The 20,945-nt window shown below is 40.7% G+C and overlaps 1 protein-coding gene across 2 annotated transcripts in view; it reads left to right on the top strand.

Annotated features, from left to right (window-relative positions):
• The window catches only part of STARD9 (StAR related lipid transfer domain containing 9), an 86,897-nt gene that overhangs the window by 40,380 nt on the left and 25,572 nt on the right, over positions 1 to 20,945 (top strand). The window contains exons 13-21 of one of the 2 annotated variants that reach the window (XM_088670150.1): positions 165 to 262; positions 1,137 to 1,214; positions 3,424 to 3,498; positions 4,090 to 4,269; positions 10,771 to 10,822; positions 11,173 to 11,310; positions 12,407 to 12,489; positions 13,911 to 14,017; positions 19,628 to 19,818. In XM_088670150.1, coding sequence (XP_088526276.1) covers positions 165 to 262; positions 1,137 to 1,214; positions 3,424 to 3,498; positions 4,090 to 4,269; positions 10,771 to 10,822; positions 11,173 to 11,310; positions 12,407 to 12,489; positions 13,911 to 14,017; positions 19,628 to 19,818 — 1,002 coding nt within the window. Of the gene's footprint in view, positions 1 to 164; positions 263 to 1,136; positions 1,215 to 3,423; positions 3,499 to 4,089; positions 4,270 to 10,770; positions 10,823 to 11,172; positions 11,311 to 12,406; positions 12,490 to 13,910; positions 14,018 to 19,624; positions 19,819 to 20,945 lie in introns of both variants that reach the window. The other variant, XM_088670146.1, reaches the window with a different exon arrangement.

Raw genomic sequence — 20,945 nt, 5'->3', positions numbered from 1 at the left:
AACACTGTACAGTGTTTCCAGCCCTCTTGGTCATCTTCATGCAGACAGGCTAAATTGAAAATAGGGTTAATATAGTCTTGTGGTTTTTGCATGGAGGGATAAAAACTGGTGTGCTTTTGCAATCAAAATTTTATTTACACAGTATTTCCCTTTTTTATCTGTAGCTATCTCACCTGCAAACTCTTGTTACAATGAAACCATGAGTACGTTGCGGTATGCCTCAAATGCCAAAAACATTATTAACAAACCCCGGGTAAATGAGGTGAGCTGCCATGTTGTTATTTTGTCATTTATTAATCAATGTTCTTCTCCATGTAACGGGTAAAGGAGTATATCTCTTACAGACATACAAGTGAAAGCCCAATAAATAATCTGTGAAGAGCCACAGCATTTTTGCCTTACTGTTTATGTGCATATTAAAATGTTACCATTTCAATGTGGTGCTGTTAGTTAACACTTAAGGTAAGTTTTCATCATATATGTACCCACATGTTCACACCAAGTATAATCATGCTTTGAATTTAACAGAGAGATAAGGGGGAGTATAGATATGCTGTGCAGTAGGTGAATTATGTGGGGATGTGGGTGGTGCTGTGGTCTAAACTACAGAGCCTAGGGCTTGCCAATCAGAAGGTCAGCTGTTCGAATCCCCACAATGGGGTGAGCTCCTGTTGCTCGGTCACTGCTCCTGCCAACCTAGCAGTTTGAAAGCACATCAAAGTGCAAGTAGATAAATAGGTAAGGTAAACAGCGTTTCCGTGTGCTGCTCTGGTTTCGCCAGAAGCAGCTTAGTCATCCTGGCATATGACCCAGAAGCTGTCTGCAGACAAATGCCGTCTCCCTCTGCCTATAGAGCAAGATGAGTGCCGCAACCCCAGAGTTGTTCACAACTGGACCTAACGGTCAGGGGTCCCTTTACTTTTACTTTAGGTGAATTATGAACTCAGCATGAGATCCATGATTTCTCTCCCACATAAATAAATAAATAAATAAGGAGCAGCGACGCCCTCAAGCATCCAGCATATTTCTTTTAGAACAAGCCATATGGAATCAGTTGCCTCCATACTTTCATATGACTGCTGTATTATTATTTTCTGAAAAGCATGTTTTTTCCTCTAATATTTGCTATATTTCAGGATGCAAATGTGAAGCTGATTAGAGAATTGCGAGAAGAAATTGACAGATTGAAGGCTATGCTGATGAGCTTTGAGCTGGTTTGTACAAATGTTTAATTAAATGGAGTCTAAATTGGCCAGTCATTAGATGTGTATATAAATACATATTTTTTAGCAATTTCACTTTTGTGTGAGTTGGGTTATTAAGAACACAGGAAACAGCTTTATACCATGTCAGTCAATTTGTTCCTCCAGCGCACTAGTCCTTACTCTGACTGGGGGCATCTTCCAGGCTCTCAGGCAGATGTTACTAGTCACTTTTAGGTGGAGATGCTGGACATTGTACCTGGGACTTCCTGAGTACACAGCATGTGCTGTACCACTGAAGCTGCTCTTAATAAATAAGTTAAATAAATTTATGTATTTAAAGTTGAACAATCTAGAACTCAAATGATATCATTAATAACAAAGTCGGGGATGGAGCCAATCTCTGACCCTCAGATGTTAATGGATTTTAACTCTTATCAGCCCCAACCAGCATGGCCAGTGGTCAGGGATAATGAGAGCTGTAATCCAAAAACATCTGAATGCCACACAGGTTCCTCACACCTGGTCTAAGCGTGCTGTAACATGCTCCCAGCATGCACCCAGAAACCTGCAGCTTAAAACAAAATTCAAAAAAACAAAACAAAAAACTTTGAATGGCTATTAGTTGATGTGCAAATGTCAGTTGCTATAACAAAATTATAAAGCTGATATGATTGTTAACTTTAATTAAGCATATTGACCAAAATAGTGAGTTTGTTCATTTTTGAAAAATTGCATATACCCCTTTAGGGTAGTCTTGCTTTGAGTCTTAAATATATTGTGGAAACAATTTTTAGCAGTCCTAAAATTAGATTACTCCAAGAGTGGCTTTGGGACTTTAAAGGCAAGGTCTTCAATCAGTCACAGCAAACACATAAGATTCAAAGAAATCATCAGAAGATGATGATACTGTATATTTCTATACTGCATGAATGATATTTCAGTGAATCATGCCTTAGTTTATATCAGCAGCCCACAGAGATAGGCAGTGCTTTTTTCTGGGGGGATGCAGGGGGACACATACCCCTAAACATTTTGTGAATCTTTGTAGTTTTGTCCATTTACTGTGTTTATTTCCCCCGATTTGAACTATAAAATGGTGATTTTCTTGAGTCAAAATGAGAGTACCCCTGAACATTTTTTTAGAAGAAGAAAAAAAGCACTGGAGATAGTATCTACTCTCTGATGCCTGGCACGCAATGGCTTTGTAGTCAAGGTGACAAAGCACTGCTGAGTCATCTCAGAGAATTTCAGGGACCTCCCAGTGGAATTTCAGTCAAGTCCTGGAAAGAAGGTGACATCAAACTTGGGTCCATGCACTCATATAAGGTTAGAACAGAGATTTAGCTGTAAGATACAGAATTTCCTCCTTACTAAGAATTTACTTCCAAACTACTTAAGGTATCACTAGTCATTGCTCAGGTGAAGGAATATACCTTTAAGTGACCACAAAACCAAGAGACTAGCAAGCAGACTTCCTGTAGGAACCCCGTTTATTAAAGCTATGGCGCGATAGGGCAGCCTTGCCAGCTAAAAAATACTGCCTCAGAGGAATGTAAGAACAAAGCTTTTATAGAGTTTTACACACATAGCCATACATCATAAAACACCATTGCATACATCAAAAGAGATTACAGGTCAAGGGATATAAAAAGACATGGCTCTACACTAATATCAACTTTGCTCTCAGCTTTTGCACTAAACCTCCAGTTGCCTCGACAGGCAGGCTTTCACTAACGGGCTATGGACATTTCATTCCCATATATTTCTTCCTGGCTCAGCACTCTGGTGTTAACTTAAAACATCCTAGCAAAACACCCTGACTAACCATCAGTGCCCCTCTGATAATACAAATAAACCTCCCACCCTTCAGGGTCAGATAAGTATGAAATGCAGTATAGGAGTGAGGCATGAGAGATTTGCAAAATGCAGGAACCCAACCAGGAACCCAAGAATCAAATCACTCATTGATACATAATATTGCAGAGTAAATGCATTAAACAACTAAAGCAAAATCTATATCAAGAATTAATATCAAAATTTCTATATCACTACTCTGCCCTGTGCTCACCGCTGTGGTTAGGAATACTTCATATGTAGCTGTGGATGGTCAAATATAGGATAATTCTGACATATTACTTTACCTCATCACTTCAGATCATTCTCTTCGTTTTGAATATGGAAACATTACACATATCTCCCTAATATTTTGTTTCAACAGAGGAATTATAGTCCTTCATGGAGCGATGACAGAGAAGGAAATCTTACAGAATTAGTTCTTCAGAATGAACTTAAGGTATGAACAATGAATTATTTCCCTGATACCTGTGTGGCATTTCTATATATAGCTTAGCAAATGTGCATGGATATTACCCCATGGCCCATAAAGAGTGTCCTTATGAATGCAGCTGCTTGGGAAAAGCAACTAAAGTGTCAGGGTCTCATACTGGGAACACTTGCAATGAAGACCAGGCACCTTATTCCTTTTACTACCATTACACCTTATAAGTGGAGGGAGCTGCTGGCCTGAACTTGACTACATTGCTATCACCACTAGAGACGGCTGGGATACCAGACCAGCAGGGATCATGTGACATAAGGAACCAAAATAGTCCCAGTTAGTCTCTGTAGAGCGGCTGACTCAGCTCTTCCTTCTGGGCAACTTGTTGCTTATTGAGATCAAGTTGCTTTTCTACCAATTTGACCGCTGTGGAACCGTATTCTTGCTTCTAGATTAGAATCCTCTTCACAAGCATGCTGGTAGGAACAATTGGCCAGCAACCATCAGAGTAACTTGTGTAATTTCTACTTTCTAGCAGAAAAAAAAATGGTTTTATGTAACATTTTATAATAAGTATATTTCCCCCCTCATTTACTGTTTCCGAAGATTGAGCAGTTGACCAAAGACTGGACAGATAAGTGGATTAACAGGAAAGCTATCATGGAAGAATACAGCGTAGATATCAACAAGGAAAAAGCTGGAGTGATGATAGATTCCAGTTTACCTCATTTAATGGCCATGGATTATGATATCCTTAGTACGGGAGTTATGCTGTATCATCTCAGGGTGAGATGCAACACTTGGTTTGTTTGTTTATTTTTACTTTCAGATAGCAATAACTGTAGTCGTACTGAATATAGAAAAAAGGTTTAACCTGCTGTGTTTGCTTAATAGTAATAATATGGACACAAATACTGTAGTTTGAAATAGTATAGAGTTTATCATTGTAAGATGAGAAAATAATTGCATTCTTCTTTAAGGTTTCGAGAGAATCTGAAATCTATACTATTCCATCAATAGAAAAAAACAATGGTGTATCTAAATTTTGCACCTATATCTTAATACTTCTACTCATATGTCTGGCAAACAAAAGGGAAGGTTCTATTATTTGGGCTTAGTAATACCATGTAGACCACATCATTGCCATGGGGAAACAGAAGAAATGCATGCTTTTAGAGTAAAATTTTAACAAAGTGGATATAATAATTTAGCAATGGAAGCAAAAATCACAGCATTAAGGACAAGCAGTGAATTTGGATATTTAACCAAATTTTTCAATAACGATGGATTATTTAATAGTTCCTGGTTATTATACAAAGCTTTGGTGCACAGTGGGTATCAGATACACAGATTGCACGTTGAGACCCCGAGACCACCCCCTCGTTGATTAATAAGACACAAGGACACAGATATTAGGTTAATATTATTGGGCAAATTTAGGCCACAACTTTATTGGTTACAGAATGTGAGCAGCATTGGCTTAGGCATTGGAATTGACCCAACTATACCTGACTCCTGCCCATCACACAGGGAGGGGGAGCCCTGTCGATGTAAACCAACTCGAGCTCCCCCTGGGTTCCCAATGGTGTTGTGGCATGGCCCTAGCCCTGCCCCGGGCTTCAGACAAGATCCACACCCCCGGATTCCTTTAACAGGATACCCTTAAGCTTGGAGGAGCAGGTGATGGCCAGACCTCGCCTCCCCTGTCATACGATCAACCAATGCCTAAACGCCAAACCTTACAAAGTTGTGACGATTGCTACAAGGTAGGCAAAAACCAAATGGCCCATGCCAATTTGCCAAGTGGAAAAATTCCTACCAGACTCCTCAATGGCAACCAACTGAGTTCCACAGCAAGGCCAAATTAGAATCCTGAAAATAGGGAGGGAGGGTGGGTGATCGAGGAAGTAAGCCAAGAGGAAGATCTCCAGCTCGCGCCTCAGTTTAAATGGGGCCCGGCCACACCCGCCCCCCAGCCAGAGGATTGGCTGGCAGGCGAATGACATGGCCAGGAACCTCCGGGGGCTGGGGACTTCGTCCCCCACCTCCGGAGGGGAGTGGGTGGCCATGTGGGAAGTGGAGCGGATTTATCATTGTTAATATTGTCGTTTTCCATATACTATTTTAAAACATTGTTATAAAAAGCATTTCAGCAATCACTGTGAAGGAAAAAATATGAAACATAATTTTTTTTTCAATTTCCCCATATTAGTCTGCTTATAAATATATTTTAACCGAAAGTGCAAAGTATGCTATGTTTTCTCTATAAGTACAGTGTACAGTGATAACCTTTTGGGGCAAGATGACTTATAAAAGGCACTAACTTTTTGGAAATAGAGAAATTTATTTTTAACAGTACAGTGGTACCTTGGTTTGCATATGCCTTGGTTTGCATATGTTTTGTCAAAGCTGGAAGTGCGTGTCCCGGTTTGCAACCTTTTTTGGGATTACAACCCTTTTTTTTAAAAAAAAGCTTTTTTTTGAGGCCCCATTGTCGAAAGTGCGCCTTGGGTTACAACCTGTTTTGGTTTACAACTGGACCTCAGAACAGATTATGGTTGTAAACCAAGGTACCACTCTATTGCAGTTTGGGTATAAAGATTTATACTAAAAAGGGAAAGAAAGGCCCAACTTGCTAAATACTACTTTCATTTAGCTCTCATTATTTTGTTTCAAGTGCGAAGCTTAGTTTAATGACATGATGAATAGTTTTATGTTAGCAAAGTACTTTTAAAACAAAGTTTCTGTTTGGAAAGCAATGGTAGAATTTTTGCGTTCTTATTATGGGTAGGTAACTGAGGAACTATTTAAGCCAGAAAGAGGAAGATTAACTGCAGAAGAAAAAGAAGCCAGCGATCCGAACAACAACTTTTGTGCCTTTATTAAAAGTGTAATTCTTATTTTATAATGATTCTGTGATACATGTTTGGACACTTGTTGTTTGGTGCACACATTTAAAGCTGGAGTTCAACTTCCTAGAAATTCTGGCAGCAAAATTATAGAAAGAGCTTGTGCTTTACAATGTTTTTGTGTGAATTTAAAATTCTACATTGAGGAACCTAGTCTAGGAAGCATGTGCAGTATATGCATTAACAATACACCTGACATTCTCATATTTTTTCCCTTTTCCTAAACTAACTTCCACTGTTTAAAACGTGAGTATCATTCATCCCACTTCAACTGACATAAAATATCTTAAATTTCGGATAATTTACCTGCAGATGTTTCATTTATTCTATCCCTTTTACTTCTCAAAGAGCATTTCAGATCCAAGAGTGTTGGTGTTTGCTTTTTCTTTTGCACATTCTTTATGGCTATTGGTACTTTTTCATATTAAAGTTGATATCATATAGGCCCCCATGACTGAATATACATGCCATTGTTTGGGACTGGTGCAAGAAGCAATATTTCCCCATATTTCCTTTGGTGTCCCACTGAAACAGAAAGCCAAGACTTCTTCAAAATGTTTATTCCCTTTGTTAGTTGCTGAGACTACCAGAAGTCTAATCAAGTTAACAGTTCTGACACAGTAGAAAGAATGGCTTTCATGGTCGCTTTTGCACAAGAGTCAATTTTGCAATACCTGAGAGACTGAATATATCTTTATATAGAAAGAAACCTTATTTGCATACTCACTAACAGGGATTTTCATTAAACCCTCTAGTCTGTTTCATTTACGCTGCACTAACAACTTTGTCCCCTCTTTCTTTGCTTCTAGATGCTGCCTTTTCTTTTCTTTATGCTTTGCCTTTTTAGATTCAGGTGTCTGTTACCTTCATCTGAGGAGCAAGAAGGTAAAATGTTAATTTTCCCCCTCTACATAGTGAACAGTGCTGTCTTGCTATCGCATGAACAGCAAAGGAAAAGAAGCCTGCTTTAGATTATGCTACATGAGAGGTGCTTTAAGCTTTGCACTCTTCTTGTTTACCTGTATTTTACAATGTCTACCAAGTGTGGCAGCAGTTTTGCATAAAAACAAAAGTATAGGATTTGCTTGTGACAAAGAGCCTGAATATATTTAGGAGAGAAATTATAATTAAAATGTTCTCTCAGGACAGGGCTCACATAATCCTTGGTTTTATCTTTTGAAAAATAGCATGCCTTTTGACAATGTGTCTTTTGACATTCACATATCTTTTGCTTTTTGTATGAACTAGATCCAGATTTTATTTATTTAGATACATATACCTTACTTTTCAAAGCAAAACACGTTCACAAAGCAGTTTACCGGTATCGTCTTACATTTTTATTTGTGCAATGCTGTCATCACACTGTAGTTCACATGCCTGTAGACAGATGGCGCTGCAAACTATAGTGTGATGGCATACTTCTGAGAGCTGGGTCATCGTAGAATGGAGGAGGAGGAGATTGGAAGCCGAGGAAGGGAGACTGAGGCAGTTGGATGGTCCAGGCAAGTTGCAGGGGAAAAATTGACACAATCCAGGGCATCTCCCCAGCATCTATCCTTCTGTGCTTCTGCAGTCCAGCACTCCCTCCGCCTTGCCTTCTGCTGCTGTGGCTGAAACATCATTGTCTGTTTGCGGTGAGCAGTATGAGCAGGAGGAGGGTTAATGGGAATGAAGGGTGGCAAGCTGTAAGGAGGAGAGGGGCCAGCTCCACGTTTCTGAGGGGACCTGGGAACACAGGGTACAAACAGACCCCTTGTCCCTTCCCTTTCTTCTCCAAAGCATATTCTTTCTCTACTCTGGGCCCCACCCCATACCTTATTATCTCTGCTTCTTTAGGTTCTCAAATATTTATAAGCTTCCTTCCCTCCCCCCCCCTTCAATTTCTTCTACTTCTTTTCACCTTTTTGTCTCCCTCTCAACTTTCTTTTCATTTTGTGTGCTTTCTTCCACATCCCATCTCCTCGTGTCAGTCTGGAAAAGTTTCTGGACCCCCAGAACTTAATTTAGGCTGCAGTTGTTTGCTTTTTTTCTGGTCTGTTGATAAATTTTCTGAAGAAGCAAGGGCTGAACTTCTTGCATCTTTCCTACATAAGAAGTTTCTTAGGGCAAATTGGGTCCTCCCTAACGAGGGCATGTGTTGCGATGCGACCTGGCAACCAGACCCTGTGTTGTGGGTGGGAACGTTTGGGTGGCCACAACACCCTATTGGAGGTCCCTCGATCCTGGGTGCAATCTGATCAATGGGATCACAGCTAAACCAATCAAGGGACCTCTATTTAAGCCCATGCACGTGTCCCTGAGCTTCCTCTTTTGGGCCAGTGCATCGGAACCCCCGCCCACCTCTCCCTATATTTAGGGCTTGCGCTTGACCTTGCTATGTCATCATGTGTCGTCTGTCGTTGGGACAGGGGCACGGCAGGAATTTTCCCCACTTGGCTGATTGGCTGGTGCGACTTGGGTTTCACCTGCCCCATTGTAAATTGTCACAACTTGTAAGGTTGCGGATAGGCTCTGGTTCAGGTGATAGGGGTGGCAGGATGCCTAGCCATCCCTATGCATTGGATATTCCAATAAAGGAATCCACAGACTAATGGTTGGTCTTCCCTGTGAGGGGTTGTGCCCAGAGCCTGAGTCCAGGGGACACCTGGGTGGAGGCCTAGCAGAGCTCCTGCTTTCCACTGTCCCAGGTGTTCACCCAAGGCTGACTTATGGTTGGTGCCCAGAGTCAGCGCTGCCTACAGGGCTGCAGGGAGCTAGTCGAACCAGAGCCTATGCAACCACTCACTTGATTGTAATCAATAAAGTTGTGGCCTAAATTCTGCTAAAAACCAAACCTAAAATTTGAGTCTTGTCTGAATTTATTTCGGGGGGTGGTTAAAAGGTCTCCACACGCAACTACCGGTAATCATTTTCCCCGTATGAGTCTCATACAACACTACACATGAATATAACTCCCTCATCATTGCTATGTTTAGTAACTGCGTTACTATTGCACAGTGTTATCTGTCGAACTGCCTCCCTTCACTTCAGCTCTTGCGGGGACTAGATTTCATTTTTTATTTTTTGTTGTTGTTATCTGCAAATTTTTCTAGGCAAGGATTATTTCTTCATCTGTTTTATTTGGAAATAAGATCTGTCTTAATTAACTTAAGGCTGTGATCCAGTTCGTAATTTAGATTGCTTTGTGGTTTTTATTGAAATCAATGGCACTTAAGTACACTACTAAATTTTAGCCCAGCATTCTATTATTACCCTTTTAAAAAAAGCTGATTTAGGATGCGTGTATAATAACAAGCATGTTGCCCGGTAAAATATTTTACATAGAAAATGATACCTTATAGCTCTTTTTATGCCATGAGATAAGTGTTAAAAGTGTAGTGCTCAGTAATAGATTTGCTAGATTTTAGAGTTGGAGTGTGGGGTCACGAAGAGTCGGACACGACTAAACGACTAAACAACAACAGAGTTGGAGTGTAGGTTTGAAATATTGTGTATTAAATGCTTCCAAACCATCTAGAAGGCTAAAATATGGTAGATAGATAGCTTGTTATGAGAAAAGTCGGAAGGATGAAACATTTTATGTAGCATAGCAGAAATCTGCATTGCAACACAGAGCAGGCCAAGATGCACATGGTATGGTTTTATAAACTTGAGGCCTCTCGCTGAACATACAGCTATCATGGCTTGTAGCCACTGCAAACTTCATTCTCTATTAATTTGTCTAATCCTCTAACCACCACCCTTTGTGACAGTCAATTCCATAGTTTAACTGTGCACTGTGTGAAGAAATACTTTCTGGTTAAATGCATCAGGAAAGTTCGTGTTGGGAAATCTTAATGTTCTGAATCATGTGAAGTCCATAGGCTTTTGAATCTTATTGTCTAGAGTCATTTCTCTCACCTGAAATTTTAAAAACCAAATCGCTTGCCACAAGCAGATAATTGATAAATGCAGTGGAAATATTAAACAACAAAGTATAAAAATCTGCACACATGCGTGGAAAGAATATATACAGTGGTGCCTTGACTTACGAATTTAATCCGTTCCGAAGGCACCTTCATAGGTCGAAAAATTCATAAGTCGAAAAACGCCATTGGAAACGCGATTTCCCATAGGAATGCATTGGAAATGGAAAAATTCAAAAGTCGAAGCAACCCTATCTAAAACTCCGTAAGTCGAAAAATCCCTATCTAAAACCGCTGTGGTTTCCTTTCGGATGTCGAGACATTCATAAGCGCGTGACCATTACCCCCATTCGTAAGTCGAAAAATTCGGTTGTCAAGTCGTTCTTAAGTCGAGGTACCACTGTAAATCTATCCAAGTCTCTTTAAAATAATAATAGTAATAATAACTTACTGTGATTGTTCCAATTTTGTAGGAAGGAACAACCAAAATTGGAAGAAGTGATTCAAACCAGGAACAGGATATTGGTAAGAAAAAGTTAAATTGGTTTTGGGGGTGATGTGCTGATTTAAAAGTGTTGCAACTCTGAAAGGACCCGTGTATTGTGTGCCAAAGTTCCACACCCCCACGGCGTCTCTACTAATTAGAAAGAACCAGACAGAATTTATTGGGTCAAATAAGGCCACAACTTTATTGGTTACAGATGCAAGAGGTTTGGCATAGACATTGGGCCACAACCATTGACTTCTGGCCCACCTGCTGGAAGTGAAACCCTGGGCCACCCAACAATCCTATGACTTGCATCAGATAGGTGTTTCTCCTCCACCACCCTGCGAAAAACAATAATAATTAAATAATTAATCCATACGTTTTGCAGTTTTGCAGGGTCAGTGCATTGAAAGGGACCATTGCATTGTAGACAATCAGCATGGGATTGTGACTCTGCGGCCTCTTCAGGGAGCGCATTGCGTTGTGAATGGTCATGAAGTCACAGGTTCTGTTCGTTTGTCACAAGGTAAATCCTGTACTACTTCTTTTACAGTACTGCTGCTGTCAAGCACACCTGGTAGATGTGTAAAGTGATTTGAGAACAAATTTATGGAACAAGATTATAAAGTACATTGAGGCACTGCATGACTTGATCCTAGCCATGTTTTCTCAGAAGTGAGTACTCCTGATTTCAGTGGGACTTCTGAGAACATGGGCCTACACTGCATATCATTTGTTGTTATAGCATTTTGTGATTGCAATAATTGCTCTCTACTCAAACTTGTCTTAAAATTGGAATTTCGAAGACAAACCCCAGGATGAATACTTCCTTCTATAAAACACATTAGCTGTATTTCTGCTGCATATACCTGATAGCTTTGGCTCAGTGCCTCAGATATTTTTAATGAAAGTCAATAGCTGGATGTCTCTGAGTTCAATTGTGAATATACCATATTAATGATGTGATGCATCAGATATATCGGTAGTCTTAAACTTCTGGATTCATCTCATTTCATTTTAAGTAACTTTCAAAGTAGAAGCACTATAAAGGTGCCTTCAGCACAGGTGTGCAAGTCTCATCCTACTTGCAGTGCCGGCGGTGGTGAACATACTGTGGCGTATCTGTATTAATAATATTATAATGCTGCTTGGTAAGAGAATGAAAATAAATCTGCCAACATCATGATACCTTTATGGTGCAGCTAAATTTGGAATACTGTGTACAGTTAAAATAAAAATACAATTGAGCAGGGAAATCTGCAGAAAAAGGCAACCAAAATGATCAAAGGGGATTGGGCATCTTCCTTATGAAGGAAGGCTAAAGTGTTCACAGTATTTTGGAAAATTTGAAAAGCCCAGTTAATTCCAAAAGCGGAATCTACAATGTCTTTTTGTTACCAGAATATTTCTAGAATTAGACTGTTAACAAAAATAAATTGTTAATAACAGATAATATGTTATATCTAATAATTGTAGCTTTAAAATCTTGACATTAGAGAGCCAGAAATACCATATTTGTAGTAAAATGTACTATAAATACACAGGAAAAGTCAAATATTTGCATAACAGTTTAAATAACTTGCTGGTTTCTCATTTTTGCCTTTTCTTACTCCTGTTTTTAGGCGCTCTGGTTATTCTGGGCAAAGCTTACAAATTTAGGTTCAACCATCCAGCTGAGGCTGCCGTTTTAAGACAAAGACGATCCGTAAGTTTGGAGTATTGTTTGTTGCTTAACCCCCACCCCTTGTTTCATTAGCTGCTTATGACAGCACTCTGTAGTAAATATGAGAGCACCTAAAGCTTTCCATGGTTACTTATTTGCCAGCAGAAAACTTATGTACCTTCTAAAACGACAGCATGCCCCAAAGAAAAGGTCAGGGAACTGCTGTTGTATACCACTTGATACCATTGACTGTGGTTTCCTTTGCATTGTTTGGTCAGGATGGTGCTTTGGGTCACATGTTTTATAGTGGTTCTGGTCCTTCAATTTCAGAAGAAGGTGATGTGGCATGCCACACGGACTTTGGCCTCCAAAGTCCTTCAGGGTTCTCTTCTGCTGGAGTCCTTAAGCATTCCCTCCTCCACTGAATCATAGAATAAGGATAGCCTTTTTTTTTTGCTGCTGAATCACACTGTTGACTCATGTTAAGCTTCTGCTCAATTTAAACTCCTAGATCCTGTACACATGTACTGCTGTCGATCAGTAAACAGCAGTGGGCAGCAAATAGTTTGATTCTGGCATACTTTCATGCATTGTGCCCCCGCGCACACATAGAGTTGGAACTGCAGCACAGGAATCTTGAGGTGGTACGGTAGGTCTGCTGTACAGTAGCTGAAATGGGCACAATTTTACAGGACCTTTTCTTGTTCTCATTGAAATTAAATTCAGGTTTAGGAAAAACGGCACATCTTTTGAGGATTCCTATTCACTTATTTAAGGGACGCGGGTGAAGCTGTGGTCTAAACCACAGAGCCTAGGGCTTGCCGATCAGAAGGTCGGCGGTTCGAATCCCTGTGACGGGATGAGCTCCCGTTGCTCGGTCTTAGCTCCTGCCAACCTAGCAGTTCGAAAGCACGTCAGAGTGCAAGTAGATAAATAGGTACTGCTCCGGCAGGAAGGTAAACGGCATTTCCGTGCGCTGCTCTGGTTCGCCAGAAGTGGCTTAGTCATGCTGGCCACATGACCCGGAAGCTGTCTGCAGACAAACGCCGGCTCCCTCGGCCAGTAAAGCAAGATGAGCGCCACAACCCCAGAGTCATTCGCGACTGGACCTAATGGTCAGGGGTACCTTTACCTTTATTCACTTCTTTAGGGTTTGTGCTGAATCTGTGTCCAGTAGATTGTGCACATTAGCATTCAGAATCACTGGGAAAACCCTGAATGTAACGTAAGTCCTGTTCCTGCATACATATTTATAGCCATTATTAGTGAAAACATCCAAGAGGACCAAGCTCTTTGTTTCATGGTTGGCTTGGATATAAGGCCCAGCCTTAGACGTGAAAGTGGGATTTAAATCTAGGTTTCATTATTGAGACTCTTTGCTCACAACTCGCAACAATGATTCTAGAAATTAATTTAATCATCTTGTGGTATTTACTTCCTTCCCCATCTTTTCTGTTTTATAGATCAGTGAGTCCTCTTCTGTGGTGAGTTGCAGATCTCTTGAATGGCTAGATTTGGATGGTGACTTCCCTTCCCTTCCTCATAGCTTTTATCCAGCTGAAACAGAAAGGTATGTTTAAAAGGATTTAACTGAAATAAAATGACATTCACCTGAATTCTGCTGATTTCAATTTTTTTTAAGGTTGCAAGGATATTGGGCAGAATTCATCTAACAAACCTTGTCAACTTCCACTTGTATAGTAGGGCTGTCCCCCCTCCTCCCTCTGACCCCTGAAATCGGCTACTGGTGTATGTGTCAGAAGAACCCCCTGAACAGCACGGGACGAGGGAAGGAGGGGGTCATTCCACCTGGCATACTGAAATGCTATTACATTTGTAAAAGCTGTTGAATTCCACCCATAATCTTAGCTTCCTTTTTAACAATACAGTGGCCTACAAATGCATTACTTTTTTTATAGTAGCATGGCCACGCTTTCACAGTTCTGAAGCCTTCCCACTATTAATACTAGGGGAGACAATTGGGAATGTTTACATAATGCATATTCTGAAGTTGACACACAGCTTCTCTTTCCTTTTCATGATTCTGGGTCTGCATCCCAGCTGCACTGTCTCAATGATAGAAATAAGAGCTTGAAGAAAGAACAGTATCTAGCCTGAGCTGTGCTGTGTGGGTTAAATTTTATGCCTGGTCCTGCGCAGCTGCTGTAGTCCGCTGCTGCTGCTGCTGCTGCTGTGTTATGCTGAGGTTATGGTGTGGTATTGAACAGCCTTTTGATTGGATAGATGGGCCAGGGGGGAGAGGTACTGGACAAAAATGCAAATCAGTGAATGAGCTTGTTGTCTTATAATTCAGACTCCTAAGTGCTTTAAGTGCTAGCCTTAATTGATTTGCAGGGATACTGAATAGCTTTCTTTTCATCCCTAGTCTATTTTTTTAAATCTCAAAACTAAGTTATACCCAATATTTAGGGAGTCGGGGAATCTGATTTGGCTGAGGTTTTTTTTTTTTAAAAAAAAATCTTAACAATGGTTTTTTGCCTTTTGCTTGGGTTCTGTGATCCGAACCTCAATATATGGTTGTAGCAAAGCATTCTGCTTCATTACTTGGCTGTGGCTGCCATAGCTACTGAAAACTGCATTATGCTGTAGAAGCCGCCAGATTCTGCATAAGCCTTAGAGGCGTTTTGGGGGGAAGAGGGGAGGGAGTTACACAATAGAATCCTGGGAAGCTGATGACAAAACAGCCAGGAGAAAACGTGATTCTACAAAAGGTTGATTTAGTATGCTGACTGCCAAGTTAACACACAGGACGAGAAGATGAAAAATGAATCGGCTGTTTTCATAATCCTGGAATTGTTCTCGATAAATTGGTACTTACAATTGGTTTAAGGTCAGTGACATTTAGAAAATAAACACTGGATGTGTTAATTACTATTTATTGATATGAATGCTATCATTGTAATGATGCTTTTAATGTTTGTTAAATCTAGTGAGCAATGTTTGTTATTTTCCGCAAAGGGTTTCTGTTCTCCTCAAAATCTGTTTGTTTTGCCTGTGTCATTCCATGATGAGAGTCGGGTCTGGCAAAGCAAGGGACAATATTTTCTAGAGTAAAGGTGGTTTGTTTTTGTTTTTTTAATGACAGTAAGGCTTCATTAACTGGTTTGTTTTTTAAAAAAAAAAATCGAAAGAAGGGAAACCTGATCAGTATGTTTATTTCTTAGTGCATGAAATGTAGGGTTGTAACAGTTCCTGAAAGAAGCTGAAGTTGTATAAGTATCTGGGTGACGATGCTTCTGTGGACCAGTAAAACAACCACCTGTGCGAATTTTGGAGTATAGGGGCTTGCTTTATAATAATAATTTTAATGCATTTATTTTGAAATTCTTCTCCATGTGGAACGTTGGGGGGGGGAGGTGAGCTGTGGCAGAACACCTGATTTCAAGTGCCGTCATGCTACTTAAGATTACCATGTCAATGATTATCCGCAGAACAAGCAATTATACTTCATGGCAATGAAGTGTCCATGCCTAAACATTGGCATACATGACAACAAAAACAGTATTGATGTGGATGGGACTGACATCCAAGGCCCAGGTCCTGCCATTTTCCAGTTCTTTCGTGTTTCAGTAGAGGCGCCTCATGCATTCTGCATTACCTATGTGATGCAAGCGTCAGGCTGGATGAATTTTTATTACCAATCTACTTAATGCAGTTGTCTCTGTGCTCTGAATACATATAGGATGTTTTCTGTCTGTTCTTGGATTGAGTACTTGAATCTGATGACATTTTTAAGAATTGTTGGGAAATACGGGAGCATAGAAACCAATGCTTTCTACACTTTATGTAATGCAACCTCCTCAGTTATTTTCCCCTTCTGTGGCATTAATCACGGAGATAGCAAAAATTGTAGAGATCTGCAGTACTCTGTGTGCTCAATACGGTGTGCACTGTTGCATTTTATAACAGCTGTTTTTCAAGACCTGAGCAATGAATGGTTCATGAAGCCTAATATCCTGTCTTTTGTAGTGTCCATTAGCAAATGCTTTGGTGACCATGAATAGGACTGGTGTGCAGCAGTTGATCTTTATTCAGCTGCAGCTTCTGTGTGTAAAAACAAAACAAAACCGGGGGGGGGGGTCTGTGTGAAGGTTAAGAACCTCTCATTTAACAGCTTTTAAAAGACCTGTTCTCCTTGAATTGGTCTAATTACTTTTTTAACTTAACTACAGCTATGGGGTGTTTAGCTTAAACGACAAGTTCTTGTGTTTTTGAAAAAGGGTAAAAGGAACCTTCTGGTCAGTTGAAAGCCACAAGAGACTTTAGATAAGCCTTTATTCTTCTTTAGCTGAGGGGAAGACATATGCATTTAGAAAGCTTGGGAGTAAATATGGCTTATGACTTGCCAGGTGTAGGGTCATTTATTTGTCTCCTTGGCAACCAGGTGTTTCATAGCCTCCAGGTAATCCTGAAACTAGAATGGATGCACCTTATATTGATAGCTGGGTACACTTTCCATTCATTTCATCAGGACTGACATCCATAACTGCCCAGACGTTTCAGCTATTATACAGTATCTGCCTCCTAGCAAGGTAGCGCTATGGGAATCTCCACTGGCTATGTTTACAGACTCTTGCACCAATTTGAGCACAAAACATCTTCAACTCAACTCTACACAAATTTTCTTGTATGGGAATGCACTAGCAGACATGCAGTGGAGAAGGAGAGGCAAATAATGAAATTATTGCTTTAAGTGAGGAACTTAACTGCTGTTGGTGGTTTAAGAAGCAGGTTTCCATTCTTCAAAACAGAGCTAATGATATATGGCCCTCTTAGCAAGTTGTTTTGCTGGACTGAAACAGTTGAATACAAAGCACAATAAATATATTGGTCTCTAATAATGAGTCATACAACTTTGAATTGGAAATTGGGTTTTCCCTTTCTATAAAAAAGTTGTAAAACTTTACAAGGGAAAATAGCGATTTTTGCTTAGAATGAATTTACTGTAAATAGGCAATGGTGCCAGATGCCACACTGCAACTGAAGATCCCACTCTTTCATGGTTTGATAGGGATGAGGGTGATGACTTGGATACTGGGACCTGAGTAGATGGAATGGGCTGAGTACTCAGTTTAGCACCAGCATAGGCCAGAGGGCCAGAAGGGTTTTGCCCATGGTACATATGGATTCCATCACAAGAATTCCACTCCGCATTGGAGTGGGTTCATACAGCTTGTATCTGGTGCTGGACCATAGAGACAGATGAGGGATTATGCTCATCCTGTCCCCCCTGTTGCCAGCAGCCTCTCTGACTGAGTTATGGAAGGTAAAGAACCCAGGATGGTGGTCTTAGCAATTTCAGTGTCCATGCAATCTCAAAATAGGAAAGAGGGGTTCCAAATAACCCCAGTATCATGATCAGGGCACTTTCTGGTGGAGCCTGGGAGATTCCTGAATTCTCATGAGGATTTTCAAAGCCCTGGCCTTCTGGAATGAGGAGCTACAACAGACTTTTGGCACAGTCACTCATATGAGCGCTCTTTCCAGTGTTGCATGTATGGCTGCCTGGTATCCCTGCAAACTTTGTGTGATGAAACTATTGGGAAGACTAGCTGCAGATGGCACAAGACACATTCTGAAGCCAACTGTACACTAGCTAGAGGTGCATGATCATGCCTACTGCATGGTAGTGTAGGAAGCAATGAAGTGCTTCCTCCACTGCATCCTCAAGTCAGTTATCTGGCAGAGCTCTTTAGAGTATTCAGAGGGCTGTGAGTGGAGCTAGAGTCCACTGCAAATTGTTTGCAATATAGTTTAAGAATGAAGCCAGTCAAAACACTCTTGATGCTGTTATTGCAGAATCTGCTGAGGTGCCCAACACACCATCTGAGCAAATGTTTGTGTGATCATTTTCAGTTATTAGGGCTTAATGTGTCCTTGTAGCATTGTGTTTGACAACTTGCCATCTCAACCCTTCCCCTCTTGACTGATTAGAACTAGCAACAACTGCCCTCCCCAACAACAACAACCTCCCATAAACAATACCCCAGTCCAGGAATCTGTTCAGCAACCTCAGCTTTTGTAGCTGGAATCAGGGCCCTTCCCTACCAGGCGAGGTGGGAAAAGGCCTGCAAGGCAGGGAGCAGGTCTTTGGGGACTCATCAGCATCAACTGAAGCCACTTTGAGAATGGTCCATCTTTCCTTTCTTTTCCTTTCCTTTCTCTGCTCCACATGCATTGCCCTGATTCTCACAATCTTTCTCCCAAATATTCTTGATAAAATTTCCCTCAGATCCCCGTCTGTAAAATGGCCTTAATGATATAAAGACTGATTAGAATGGCAGCTGTGTACACTTACTTGTTGCGAGTATATTCCTTGGAACTTTCTCATCATTCTGGCCAGTGCTTCAGATTATGAAGCAAAAGGTAAGGGAGTTCTTAATGAAACCCAAAGCTCGGTCCCCTCACTTCCCCAATTTTAGACAAATCATGGGCCTCTTGCAGCCAGAATGAGGGGACTGGGACTTCTACAACCCTCCCTTGGTAATTTGAGTGCTACTTCTGAGTGGATGCTGCTGCTCTGCTAGTATGAATGAAGTAGTTTATCTTGACCTGTACCAATATGGGTTCCAACCTGGGTTTGGGAATGACTCACTCTTGGTCAAGCTGATGGATGACCTTTAGCGGAAGGACCCCCCCCCCCCGATTTGGAATTCATTGCCATTTGAGATAAGGCATGCTCCAATAAACTACACTTTTAGAGGCATTCTTAAGACTTTTTTTTATTTACCCAAGACATTTCTGAAATAAAATTTGAATGATTGTTCATTGACCACCTTAAAATAACAGTTTAACTATTTTTGATCTTCTGTACACCACTTGCGAACAGTTTATAAATACTTTAAAATAAAATAACTATTATGTGGCTAGTGGTATTACTATGTGGAGCCCTCTATTAAGCTTCTTTTAAATTTCATGCTACCCGTCAACATTCTGACCTTACTGTGACATCACACACATGCAACACACACACATGTCATATCCTTTCCTTTACCCATCCTCCTTCATTAGGATCCTTCATTAGGACCTGAACTTTTCATTGCACAAATAGATACTTTGATTTTGACTGACAGAAACTTACCCGATTTAAAGAGATATATGTTTGACCTGCAATAATGTTGCTTTCCTGGTTTAATTTTATTTTTAAATTTTCCAGCAGTGAACAGAGAGATGCTGTACATGAAGAATGTCAGCCAAAGCTTAAGAACCAGGAGGTTCTCCACAGCAAGGAAATTCAAAAGCAGCAACAGTATGTTGAAAAATTACAACAGCAGATCTTGGACGGGCAGATCAAAGCTGAGCAAGAACTAGAGCATGATCAAGTCATAATCAATCAGTGGATCAAAGAAAGTGAGTTCTCTTTCCCATTATCACTTTCCATTCTCATTTTTTTCATACTTACACTGTCAATGCATAATTTTCTCATTTTACTCTGGTTTCTTTCTTTCACCCATTACTTTATCATTCTTAAAGTGAGGTTAGCGCTCAAGCAGCAGTTTATATTTTATTAACATTCATTGGCTGGATGAGTCTTCCCTACGATACTTTAAGATACACTCTTGTCCTTCTTAAAACTACCAGCTTGAGATGCTCTCTGCCTTTAAAATTCGGATATAGCTGCAGAAATTGGAATTAAGGCTGTATAAGATATTCCCCATTCTCATTTCTCAGGTCAAAAATAGCTTCATGTATAAAGCCCTGAACCTTGGCCCTTATATCCCTGCTTGATCACTAAGATGTCCAGATGAGCGCTGTTAGTTTTCCCCCCCGTGTGGGCCTCAAGTAGGGTATTATAGTATCATTGATCCCATACTGTAGAAAACTTTTCCAGCAGGAATTTGGTGGGCGTATCTGCTTTTGGGGTTCCCCCAACATTGCAATCCTAGTATGATCCAAATATGTTACTGTCAGGGAAGGTTCTAGCAGTGAAACTTCCCTGACTACGGAACTGGAGAGGCACCGAGGCTCAGACAGCATCCTAGAGCCATTACTGCAATCTGAGACAGACACTCAGGGGGAGGGGGAGGGAGAAGTGTCCAGCGGGGAGACAACCCGACCTTTCAAGTTCGCGCCTGAATTAAGATATTCCAGGACGTGTAAGCGTAAGGGGAGGAGATTCGGAGTCCCACGGTTGTTATGCTGGGGGCGGAGCAGGCGAAAGGCATTGGGGGAATCTTCCTCGGACCAAGCGGACATGTTTCCTTGAAACTTTATTGCACTTGTACATATATCATGCACCAATAAAAGTCTTAAAGACAGGATGGCTGTGGAACTCGTCTCTCAACAGTAGCCAGAAGCATCTGTGACAGTTACCCACACATATATACTTCAAACTTCAGAGTTCAAAACTTTAGTTTTTATTTATATAAAAACACTTTCTTTAAAACAAAAACCAAGAATAACCAGTGTTTCAAGTACAGTTGGAACCTTGGTCTTCGAACGGCTTAGTTGATGAACAAATCAGCTCCCAAACGCTG

The sequence above is a fragment of the Zootoca vivipara genome, chromosome 1 (genome assembly GCF_965207765.1).
Source record: "Zootoca vivipara chromosome 1, rZooViv2.hap1.1, whole genome shotgun sequence".
Classification (NCBI taxonomy): domain Eukaryota; kingdom Metazoa; phylum Chordata; class Lepidosauria; order Squamata; family Lacertidae; genus Zootoca; species Zootoca vivipara.
The sequence above is the reverse complement of the archived record's forward strand: the minus strand, read 5'-3'. Positions and strand labels throughout refer to the sequence as shown.